At 38.9% G+C, this 12,398-nt stretch overlaps 1 protein-coding gene across 1 annotated transcript in view; it reads left to right on the forward strand.

The window, feature by feature from the left end:
• cubn (cubilin (intrinsic factor-cobalamin receptor)) overlaps positions 1–12,398 on the forward strand; it is a 29,474-nt gene that overhangs the window by 14,207 nt on the left and 2,869 nt on the right. Inside the window, exons 29-60 of the mRNA XM_083557148.1 lie at positions 1,101–1,275; positions 1,422–1,603; positions 1,774–1,930; positions 2,057–2,173; positions 2,266–2,379; positions 2,482–2,610; positions 2,717–2,849; positions 2,959–3,164; positions 3,282–3,463; positions 3,857–4,049; positions 4,177–4,374; positions 4,473–4,619; positions 4,741–4,931; positions 5,145–5,313; positions 5,439–5,610; positions 5,708–5,886; positions 5,987–6,196; positions 6,282–6,422; positions 6,516–6,697; positions 6,829–7,000; positions 7,110–7,307; positions 7,386–7,535; positions 7,658–7,779; positions 7,875–8,100; positions 8,188–8,375; positions 8,486–8,642; positions 8,751–8,900; positions 9,043–9,231; positions 10,108–10,237; positions 10,610–10,827; positions 11,866–12,065; positions 12,212–12,374. Of these exons, the coding sequence (XP_083413274.1) occupies positions 1,101–1,275; positions 1,422–1,603; positions 1,774–1,930; positions 2,057–2,173; positions 2,266–2,379; positions 2,482–2,610; positions 2,717–2,849; positions 2,959–3,164; positions 3,282–3,463; positions 3,857–4,049; positions 4,177–4,374; positions 4,473–4,619; positions 4,741–4,931; positions 5,145–5,313; positions 5,439–5,610; positions 5,708–5,886; positions 5,987–6,196; positions 6,282–6,422; positions 6,516–6,697; positions 6,829–7,000; positions 7,110–7,307; positions 7,386–7,535; positions 7,658–7,779; positions 7,875–8,100; positions 8,188–8,375; positions 8,486–8,642; positions 8,751–8,900; positions 9,043–9,231; positions 10,108–10,237; positions 10,610–10,827; positions 11,866–12,065; positions 12,212–12,374 (5,440 nt within the window). The remainder of the gene's footprint in view (positions 1–1,100; positions 1,276–1,421; positions 1,604–1,773; positions 1,931–2,056; positions 2,174–2,265; positions 2,380–2,481; positions 2,611–2,716; positions 2,850–2,958; positions 3,165–3,281; positions 3,464–3,856; positions 4,050–4,176; positions 4,375–4,472; positions 4,620–4,740; positions 4,932–5,144; positions 5,314–5,438; positions 5,611–5,707; positions 5,887–5,986; positions 6,197–6,281; positions 6,423–6,515; positions 6,698–6,828; positions 7,001–7,109; positions 7,308–7,385; positions 7,536–7,657; positions 7,780–7,874; positions 8,101–8,187; positions 8,376–8,485; positions 8,643–8,750; positions 8,901–9,042; positions 9,232–10,107; positions 10,238–10,609; positions 10,828–11,865; positions 12,066–12,211; positions 12,375–12,398) is intronic.

The following is a 12,398-nucleotide window of genomic DNA, read 5'->3' on the forward strand; positions in this document are numbered from 1 at the left end:
GCTTTCATGAAATCACACTGCAATTTTAGAATGATAGTGTAAATTATGAAGAGCATATGCACATGCTTAGTACAGAAATACAATTGTTTCTCAGTTAAAGAATGCAAAACTGAGATCTATTTTTAAGTGTAATAACACAATCAACATGCTGCTGTTTTAGCTAGTGTCCAAAGTGTCTAGTGATTTCAACTCAAACATCTAATACAAAACACTATTCATATTTATATTAATACAAAATACATATAGTTATGCTAACAACCACTGTTATATTATCTTAGAATTTTGCCTGAATATGAATTTGTTATAGGATTCAACACTTTTCCTAGGGTTGCATAGCAGTAATCAGATCACACTGTGTGTGTGTATGTATGTGTGTGCGTGCCATGTTGGCACACATCAAGCTCAGTGGGCACTGTTAAGGGTGTGTGTGAGTACCTCAGACCTTTGGAATGCTGACTACCACAATAGCAGTGAATGGAGTTAGCAGGGTGGAAGAAAAAAAAGGAAAAATCAAAGATTAGAACCCAGGCTTTATTTGCAACTTTCTCTAAAGCAAACCCTCACACATGCATAAATTTGCCCCAGTTTGCTAATTGTATTGATGCTGTATAATTTCTTGCTAGTTCTGCTACCCAAAAGTCACTTAACTATTTATACTTATACATATTTAGAATATGTAATAAACACATTATTATTATTATTTGGTTAAATTTGGTTTTATTTAATAATATGGCTTTATTATTTACATCCTCATTATCTGCCAGTTTATAAAAAAGTACTTGAACAAGAATATTTTTTTTTCTCAGAATAATTTGTATATTATAAATCTATACCCTACCTGTTAAACTGAAGCCATGGAATTATTTTAATTCATTATTGTTTTTCCCTATTTTGAACTGTGCTTTCCTCTAGGAGGTAACATGTCCAGCTCAGCCCCAAATAATATTTTGTGCAATTCTGATATTTAATTTTCACTCTTTATGCATAACTCAGTTCTAAAAAAAGGCCCATGGGGTTTATAATGCCTTAAAATATCATCAGATGATATTGTAAACATTTATAATCCAGACATGTGTTTACCTTGGCATTTTTCACGGCAGGTTTACGGTGGTCCTGACTTAAGCTCCCCTAGACTAGCTCAACTCTGCACCACTCGTCCCCCCAACAACCCTCTACAGGTGTCCAGCACAGGCAATACTGTCACTGTTCATTTCAAAAGTGATGAATACATCAGCGGGAGGGGTTTCAATGCTAGCTGGCAGGAGACACAAGGAGGTAGGCAGTGATTTTCAATCCCAATCTCCCATTATGGTGACCGTATGATTCTAACTCAATCCCTTTTGGCTTTATTGTTCTTTACCTGATTCCAATTTTTAAATAAATGCACTACTTCATTATTATTATTTTCCTGATATGTTTAGGCTGTGGCGGAGCTGTCACAGCTCCTAGAGGAGAGATTCATTCTCCTCAGTTTCCAAACAACTACCCCAACAATGTTGACTGCTCCTGGGTTATCACCGTGGACACAGGCCACAGAATTCTCTTCAACTTTACTGACATGGACATTGAGGGTCATAGTACATGTGCTTGGGATTATGTGGCGGTGAGTGCCTAGTGTTTGGCGCCCTCATTTAGACTTGATTGGCTTTTGTATGGCCAAATGTAGTTTACTAATTATTTTCAAGAATTTGCAAACAAACATCTTGACTGTTCCTTAAACACTATGTACAGCTGTTTAAAATAGACTTAGTCTGTTCTTCTTTTACACTTTAGATACACGATGGACCTGGAGAGCATTCCCCTCAGCTTGCGAAAGTATGTGGGTTTTCTAGACCTGATCTCATCATCTCCACAAAAAATGTCATCTATGTCCGCTTTAGATCTGACCTTAGCAGCAACCACAAGGGCTTCAGAGCAGTGTTCTCTGAGGGTTAGTAACATCGGTCTAAAGCATTTCATTTTAGGTTGCTTTGCAGCTGATTTAATCAATTGTCTACAAAAAGGTTATATTGTAATTATTATATCTTTTTTATGTTATTATTTCTTTTCTATACAGCATGTGGGTCTACCTTGATAGCTGATGATGTGGGAGGTTACATTGCTTCCCCAAATTACCCATACTCATATCCCAACAATCAGCACTGCAGCTGGATCATTGAGGCACAAGAGCCATGTGCGTGAGAAGAATTAAACCTTTTATTAATTTTATAGATTAATATTTGCATTGAAAGATAACATTTATACATTTATCTCATCCATATTTAGTTAATCATGTAACACTCTCCTTCACTGACTTTGAGCTGGAGATAGTGAACACAAACTGCTCCCATGATGCTGTTGAGATCTTGGACGGCAACAATAACGAGGCCCCAACAGTTGGTAATAAAGCTTCTGTTCTAAACAGCAACCTTTAATTGTTCAAATATAAAAACTAATTATAATTTAAGGTTGGTGGTTTAAGAAACTCTTGTGCTTTTTCAGGTCGTTATTGTGGAAGTGAGATACCCCATCCAGTAACCTCGTTCAGCAATGCACTAGTGGTGAACTTTGTCTCTGATTCATCTGTGACTAAGAAAGGCTTCAGAGCAACGTACATGGCCTCAACCTCTGGTCAGCATGCAATAAATAATCAGTTCAGGATGAAAAATCCTGCATTCATGCATTCAGTTTCTAAAAAGATGAGTGTCAGTTACTAACATGTTCTATTCTTTCTCAGGCTGTGGTGGTAACCTTCACATGGAGTCTGGAGCCTTCAACAGTCCCAACTATCCAGGCACCTACCCACCCAACATTGAGTGCGTATGGACTATTGTTAGTTCCCCTGGTAACCGTCTTCAGCTCTCTTTCATGTAAGCATTCTCTTGATATTACCTGTATCATATGCATAACGATAGCATGGTGAATGAGAAACTGATATGCTTTTCTATGTATATCATGTTTTCCTTTTATGTAATGTAGTCTGTTCGAGCTGCAGCAGAGTCTGGGCTGCAATAATGACTACCTGGAAATTCGTGAGGGAAACTCTACTGGCACTCTTGTTGGCCGTTTCTGTGGAAATGCCCTTCCTTCTAATTACACCTCACTCGTTGGTCATGTGCTGTGGATAAAGTTTGTCTCAGACTCATCTATCAGTGGAGCTGGCTTCAGGGCCACATTTACTCACTGTAATTTTATTCTCTTGCTTTTACTTAATCTAATCATTAAGGTCATTTCTGGACCTTGCACAACTATCAATTACATTAATAAATAGCGCTTATATTGTGTTCTACATTTTTTTTTAGTGTATGGAAATGAGATCACAGGTAGCTCTGGCCAGATTGCTTCTCCTTTATATCCACGTACTTACCCCAACAATGCAGACTACCGCTGGACCATCACAGTCAGTGGAGACTCCTACATTGAGATCCGGTTTCTGGATATTGATATAGAGGATTTATATAACTGCCTCTATGACCAGCTCAAGGTTTGTATCACTACTGAAATGCAGGATTTATCTAGTTTTTTGTGGATTAGATTTATTCATATTTATTTTTTAAAGAAGAGAGAGAGTGAATATACCTGTTGTTAAAGGGTTTACATAAATTAACATAAATTATCATTTTTTATAGATTATAGCAGTTGCAGATGTTTTAATAGGTATTGAATGTATTACGACTTTCAATTAAAAATTACGAATTTTTTGGGGGAATAGGAGTATAAAAGAGAATCACATCAATCATAATTTTATTTTGATTGGTGCCTATACCATTTTTAATTTGACCCTAATATCCACTGACTATAAAATAATCATATACCCTCAAGGATGATATACCATGTCATAGATATGTGTAAATTCATACACTTTTTTGCTTATCAGATATTTGATGGACCTAATGTCCATGCATATCCACTGGGAGTTTTCTGTGGTCTGATTCGCCCTCAACCTGTTAGAAGCACTGGAAGCACCATGACCTTGGAGTTCAAATCAGACTTTGTTACCGGAGGAAGAGGCTTTCTTGTGGAGTGGACAGCAATTCAGAGCTCTGGACCTTTGCCCACTATCACACCAGGTGAGATAGAGATCAGAAAAGGGAAAGAGAGAAGATATATCTATTCCTTTACTTTTTCAAGGCATATGAGAGGAATAAGGCTTTTTAGTCCAGTGGAGAGCATGCAATGTTAAACTTGTTTTTCAAGGTGCTTGTGGAGGGGTTCTTATGCCTGAAGACACACCCAGGTTCCTCTTCTCCCCTGGCTGGCCTAATGAGTATGAGCCCAACCTGGAATGCACATGGGTAATCCGTTCACCAGACTCCACTGTGGAACTCAATATGCTGTATATGGACGTTGAAGATCAAGTCATGTGTTTGTATGACAGTTTAGTTATTAGAGATGGTGAGACTCTACATCTATGCTTAATCCGCCCATTTTTTCCTGGAATTACAATAAGAGATAAACAGACTAAAATGGACTTTTGATGTTTTGTAACTCAGGTGAGACAAACCTTTCACCAGAGCTAGCAAGGCTTTGTGGCCGTGAGTTGCCTGGTTCTCTTCATTCCACTGGTGACTCCATGTTTCTGCGTTTCACATCGGATGCCATCTTTAATGGCCATGGCTTCAATGCATCGTATTCTAAAGGCAAGTTACAAAACTATATAAATACACATTTCTTAGACATCACAGTGTCTAAATAATAACGAATGGTGAATGGTTTGTCTGTTGACTTGTAGTTGTAACATTTATGGTGTGTGTTTATTAGGATGTGGAGGTCTGCTCCATGCAGACAGAGGAGTTCTCAGCTCCCCTCACTACCCTCAAAATTACAAACCCCACCTGGACTGTAGCTGGCATGTAATGGTCACTCCTGGCTATAGAGTGTCTGTTACTTTCCTGAGTCCATTCCAGGTGCAAGGCTTTGGCACAGCATGCAGCACTGGAGATTATCTGGAGGTAAGGCCTGGAGGTTCAAAATTTGAGCTTACAATATTTTTCTGGAAGGCAGACCCTGTATTTTAAATCTCTATATACTGTAGAAATAGAGTTTCTAAATAGAAACTTGTGCTGCTTGTGCAGGATGGTACATTTGTATTATCTGTATTATTTAAAAAAATAGAAATAATAGAAAAATGTGCTTCTTTTTTTAACTGATGTGATATTTTTTAGTTGAAGAATGGGCCGGACGGTAATGCACCATCTTTAGGTGGCCGTTTATGTGGATCCACCCCCCCTGCTCTGACACAGACCACTGACAACCATCTTTATGTGCATTTTGTTTCTGACAACTCAAATGAAGGCATTGGATTTAAACTGTTATTTGAAGCCCATAGTACAGGTATTGCAAAACCTATGTAATTACTTATTTGGATATTGTATGCAGGATAATGTTTATAGTATGACGTACTTCGATGTGTAGTTATTGAATTTGATAAAAGATTAATAACTACTGTGTTTGTTCAGCTTGTGGAGGATCCATTGAGTTAAGAGCTGGCGATCCACCAGGTTATATTACATCACCCAATTATCCATCAGACTACCCTCAGAACATTGACTGTGCCTGGATTATAATAGTTCCCAATGGGGAGTCTGTGCAGTTGGACTTTGAGGAGTTCTACATTGAGCCAAACACTGGGTAAAGGACACAATTCTCATTCAGCATTATTAATTGCAATTACCAATCTTTATTTACTCGGAATGTCATATACTCTCTGTTCATTCTCTTCTCTTAGATGTGCATCTGACTATTTAGAAGTGCGTGATGGTGTCACTTCAAATGCTGACCTCATTGCCAAGCTCTGTGGCAATACAAAACCCTCTACCCAACATTCCACAGCCTCTGCTATGTACCTCCGTTTTCGCACAGATCAGAGTATCACACACAAGGGCTTTAAGGCCAAGTATTCTATAGGTAACTAGATATCAGTATCTGTTGGAATGTAACCACTTTCAGATTTCTGTGTTTGTGCATACATTCAAGTGTGTGTTTCTATTTTACCCGCACCGAACAGCTACATGTGGTGGCACATACAATAGCCAGAGTGGTACCATTAAAAGTCCAGGATTCCCACATTCAAATTACCCAGACAATTCTAACTGTGAATGGTATATGGAAGGCCCCACTGGACACTACTTGACCCTGAGCTTTACAATTTTCAACCTGCAGGACTCTGCTGGCTGTACGAATGATTATGTAGAAATACGAGAGTACAATGCTTCTGGTGAGTTGCATTTAATAGCAGGCTTCTTGTACAATAACTATAGGTACTTGACTTAAATATTAATGAGAAATATACTCTTTTTTAGGCCGCCTTCTAGGAAAGTATTGTGGAAACAGTCTGCCTGGACCCATGGACACAGGAGACAGCTTTGCATATGTGAAGTTTGTTAGCGATGGTAGTGTAAATGCAGCAGGATTTAGCCTTTCATTTGAAGCCAGTGTAGAAGGTATGTTGCTGTGGTTTATAATTCACAACAAGCTCATCATTCAACCAGTAGCTATCATGGGTCAACCAATCATTAACCACTTATTTATTATAGAATGTGGTGGGGATCTAAATGCACCCTCTGGCACCATCTCATCACCAAACTACCCCAACTTGTACCCTCATAACCGGGTGTGTCGCTGGAAGATCACAGTGCCTCAGGGTCGTAGAGTCACCCTCACTTTTAATGACCTAAGACTGGAGGACCACAACAATTGTGCATATGACTATGTGGAGGTGAGTGTTTTTTTTCCCCCTATGATAAGAATTAAGTCACCAGTAGAAGTAGTAGTAGTAGTTTAATGTAGAAATCCCTGGTGTATTTGTAAATAATGGTATTAGCATGACATTGTGGGGATTTCTTTTAGGTTATCAACGGCTTGTTGCCCAATTCCCCTCGGGTGCAGCGATTCTGTGGCTCTGTACCTGCAGGCACACAAGTGAAGTCCTCTGGCAATACCATGACTGTTATTTTTGTCACTGATTCTTCTGTGTCTAATGGTGGGTTTACTGCTGACTACTCCTCTGCTGAGGCAGCAGGTGAGTGAACTCGTAGCCTCTGTGTATTTTGATTCAAATATTGACATGCTAAATATGGTAATTTTCATATTGTGTTGTTTTGTGTTTGGTCTCTGTTTACTTTTTTTAGTGTGTGGAGGAATCCTCAATACACCAGGGAACTTTACCTCCCCTGACTATGGTGTTGGTAACTACAGCAACAATCTGAACTGTGAGTGGCTGATCCAAAATCCTCATCATGTGAACTCATCCATTGTGGTGATCTTAGATGACCTGCATCTTGAGCACCATCAGACCTGTGAATGGGATTACCTTGAGTTCAGACTTGGTGAGTGACACTGCATAATAAAATCTCTGCTTGTTCATTTGTTTTTTAGTTCTAAATTAATAAAAGTCACCTTTTCAGGTGATGTAAACAGCGAACTTCTGGCCCGATTTTGTGGTCAGAGCATTCCGGCAGTCCCCATTGTGGTTTCCACACCTGAACTTTGGGTTCATTTTCTGTCTGATGAAGCAGTGGTTGACTTAGGATTCAAAGCTACATACTATTTTGCAGGTAACAATCTGCAGTTGCTGACACAAAGACTCCTGTGTGAAAGTAAAATGAAAGAAGTTCTAAAAAGTTTTTTTTCCTTAGATTTTTTACTGTCATTATTTTCAACCTGTCCTGATATTCAGATTGTGGAGGCATGCAGAGTGGTGAGGGAGGGGCCATTAACAGTCCAGGTTTTCCAGAAAACTACCCAAGCCCTAGTCGCTGTGCCTGGCTCTTAGAAGCTCCACAAGGCCATACCATCACTGTAAATATATGCTCACCCACTAATTGTGATTCCTACCCATTACTTTTTTACATTCCTTTTAATGTGTACTAATTATGTTTGGTTCAATTGACCAGCTGACGTTTACATACTTCCAAGTGGAAGAACACAGCCAATGCTCTTGGGACTCAGTGACCATCTTCAATGGGGGTTCTCCAGGTGCTCCAATGATTGGACAATACTGTGGTCATACATCACCTGGGACAATCCAATCAGGTTCCAACAAACTAGTAGTGGTGTTCCTGGCTGACCATACTGTGTCCAAAGGAGGGTTTGCAGCTACTTGGTCAGTGGATTCCTCAGGTATGAAGTTACCAATAAACTATGTTCACACATGATTACAGTATAACTGTCATTCTTTCTGATACTGATTCTTTTTTTTTTTTTCAGGATGTGGTGGGGTCATACATGCTGACCTGGGTAGCATCAAGTCCCCCAATTACCCCCAAAATTTTCCATCTAATACTGAATGTTCATGGACCATCATTGGTCATGCGGGCAATCACTTGGAAATGGCTTTTGCAAGTGAGTTTCAGATACCTGACTCCAGTGGGCATTGCCAGAGCAGTTACATTAAGGTGAAGTTTGAGATATTTATACAACTATTACATTCGCATAAATGAATGCTAATAACTTTCCATGAGTATTTGGGTTTCATATGTTTGTATAACTTATGCTTCTTTTTCAGGTATGGGCTGGAGATAAACAGCAAGATAATGCTCTATTGACAACAGGCTGTGGCACCACAGCTCCTCCTCCCATTATTGCTCCTTCCAACACCATAACTGCCCGTTTTCAATCAACTGAAACACCTGGCAAGGGCTTCTCAGCCTTCTTCTTTACCCGTATGTACACTGGGCCTTTATTTTAGTTGTGCATACTGTAAATTTCCCCCTATTTGCATCTGTTGTATTTTTGTGTTACATATGTTGCTGGTCTTCTCTATCTTCCAGGGTGTGGTGCAAACTTCTCTGCCCCTGCAGGTCGTGTTGTATCCCCTAACTATCCAGATCACTACCCTGAAAACTCCAACTGTAATTACCTTTTAGATGCAGGAGACCAGACAGTCATTGTAGTCACCTTTAAAACATTCCAGATAGAGGGTAGGTCATCTGTAAAGTCACCAAATTTCAAAAAATCACTCCACTGAATTTTAAATACATACAACTGAATATTGTCACCTAAAAAGTAAATGACAAGGAAGACAAGCCCTTAAACTATACTCTTTTGTGGTGACTGTTCTAGCTCACTCAACATGTTCCTATGATGGAATAAAGATCTACAAGGGCTCTTCAGAGAGCCAAAACCCTGTAGCCACGCTGTGTGGTGACACCATCCCTGGACCATTCTCCTCTTTCGGTCCCATGCTCATCAACTTCTACTCTGATTCCATCATTAATGATAATGGCTTCCTGGCTGAATATATGGCCTTTCGTGAGTATTATTTAAAAATATAAATATATTTTATGTTGTTGGTAATCAGATAGACAGACAGACAGACAGACAGACAGACAGACAGACAGACAGACAGACAGACAGACAGACAGACAGACAGACAGACAGATAGATAGATAGATAGATAGATAGATAGATAGATAGATAGATAGATAGAACTTTATTGTCATTGCATAGTACAGGTACACAGAGGCATTTATATATGTGTGAGTGTGTGTGTACAGTGAATAATGACTATAGCAATGTGTGGACAGCTATGTGTGGACATTCATATTCAAACAACTGTATATGCACATGCACAAAATCCAATACCATGGCTATTGGCTATTAATTAAGAGATTCATTATAGTACTGGTATGCCTGTAGCTTTGGCAGTGTGACTGTGGGTTAAGGTTGTTTACCAATGTCAGGAATGTCACAGCCTTCCATTGAGTGCAAAAATGTGGAATGATTGGATTGAAAGGACTCAGCACTTTTTAAACAAAAAAGGAGATTTGAGAGCGCACCCAAACACACACACACAGACAGTCACTCACATTCATTGGATGGTTATGTCATTTATTTAAACAATTTTGGCTTCCTTCTAGTCGGACATTTTGCCTTCTGATGTCTTGTAGCACACAATCTTTAAAATGTTCTTTGTTGGATGAAACTATTTAATGTCTGGAATACTATAAAATGGGGTATGATGTGTTATATTAGTCCCACATATTGTGAGACAGCCCATACATACCTTAGTTTAATAAGTAGTGTATGATTGAAGTGTCTTTTGTTGTAAAAAAACAGGTGGCATTTCTAACCAAACAATGTTTTTCAAAATGTAAGTGGTCATTGATATGACTTTTGTGTTTACAGCATGTGGAGGTGTTTTTAATGGCACTTCTGGAACAATTGGCAGTCCTGCACACTCAGTCATCTACTACCACCACAACATAAACTGCACCTATCACATCTCCTTACAAGACAATCGCATTATTGAACTCAAGTAAGTCTATGTTATATATACTTGACTCAGAATCTTTATTAAAACATTATCTACTGTTTCACTTGTATCCTCTGTGTCATCCTCCATCTTCAGTTCATCATTGAGGTGCCGGTTATGCAGTGAGAAATACATACTGTAACATCTGTTTCCTTTGCAGGTGCTACACCTTTTGTGTGACGGCATTGAGACACTGTTTCTCATGTTTTAGAGAGGAAGTGTTTCCTTTCCCGTTGTCTTTAAATTCTGTATCCAAATGTCCTTGTTACGTGCTAGCACTAAATGCAAACATAATGTTTTGTATCCGTAGGGATATTTCTGGGTAATTATGTAGTGCTACTATTAATAAAAATGGTATTATGCCCTATTTCCTAGATTCAACACTTTCCACCTTGAAGCCTCTTCTACTTGTAGCTTTGACTATGTGGCTGTCTATGATGGACCAAACACTCTGTCCCCACTCCTTGGACGGTTTTGTGGCAGTGTGCTTCCGCCAGCTCTCAGGTCTTCAACAAATCAGATGTTTCTTGTGTTCAAAACAGATTCATCAGTTGCTGCTGAAGGTTGGAGGGCAACCTACAGAGAAACTTTAGGTACAGTGTTTGGACACCCTGACTGTATACTGATTTTTATTCAGAACTGCATTCCCTATTTTGACTTTTAATTAGCTATTGTATTGCGTAGATACATAACTGCTCTATAATAGATAGGAACACTAGAATATTTCCAGAGTAAATCATATGGAGGCATTAGAACATGGTTAGAGAATGGAGAGGCCAAGCTGGGCTTCTTACAGTGCAAACATCTGCTGCTTCAAAACAGCTATTGTTTCTATGTGCCAGCATTTTTAGAATAATCAGTTCACATTAAACATTGAGCCTTAGAGCGCTGAGTTTGCCTGGACAGATCAATTTTACTGTCTTAGTGAACAATAGAAACAAGCTGTCTTTATACTTGCTCTTTGTCTTCCAGTTCCAGGCATGTTCAGCATTACTTAGTGTTACAATCAAGTGTATTCATGCCATTGCTTTTCACTTTGGGGGAAAAAGGTTCTACTATCAGTGTCTGTTGTGAGAGGCCAGAAACAAAACTACAGTGCTTTCATTATGTATCCCTTTGAAATTTGTAGCAACAAAATAAATGATTTGTCTATTTCCTGTAAATAATTTCCTTACTGTTCAATTTTAACAAATTCATTTGAAGCCCATTGCATGCATGCATACCTATTAACCAGCTTAGAACATTCTGCAGCAGGCTTAATCTGTATTTTTTAAACTTGTTATGTTTGTTTACTTGATAAGACGCTGTCATTCCCATACACTGATTTCTTTTACAAAGTTTTATTTAATCCCTTAGTGTAAGCTGAATTTAGAAGTAAGATGAATGAGGGACATTGGACAATGTATCTGTTTAGTACAATAAGGAAACTTTCATAAATTCATATGATGCTGATTATGGTCAGGTTATTCAGTGTACCCAGATTTTTATTAAGTGTGCTGTTAAGCCTCACGAATACTGAAATTCTCGTAACTGGACAGCTACTGCCACCTGCTGTGTTTTTATGCCACGTTCGCCAACTAGTAAAGCACACTCATTTAAGCTTGCATATTCTCCCTGCCTTGATTATTCAGGACCTCAGCAGGGTTGTGGAGGCTACCTGACCTCCTCCTCTGGAATGTTTGGTTCTCCTGACATTGATCTGAATGGAAAGTACGAGTCATACTTAAACTGTCTCTGGACCATCGCTGTTGACCCCAATAAAGCTGTCAGCCTCTCTTTCACCACTTTTGAATTGGAGGGTGGATCTTCATGTCCATATGATTACATCAAGGTACAAACAAAAAAAGTTCTGATCTATGTTATTGAGTTTGGGCTTTACTACAGTTTTACTACAGTTCAATGAAATATGAAAATGTTTTGCTATATTATTATATCATGTCTCTCTTTTTCAACTTTTTGTTTGATCCACCTCCTTAGGTCTATGATGGTGATACAGTTAATTCCCCACTGGTTGGAAAATTCTGTGGAACAATTGTTCCCCTTGCCTTTGTGTCAGCGAGTAATTTTCTGACTGTGCACTTTGTCACTGATGGCTCAGTGGCTTTCAGAGGCTTTAACGCCACCTACAGTGCAATCGACAGTAAGACAGACTCCTGTTCCATAT

Source organism: Silurus aristotelis (genome assembly GCF_946808225.1).
Source record: "Silurus aristotelis genome assembly, chromosome: 1".
Lineage (NCBI taxonomy): Eukaryota > Metazoa > Chordata > Actinopteri > Siluriformes > Siluridae > Silurus > Silurus aristotelis.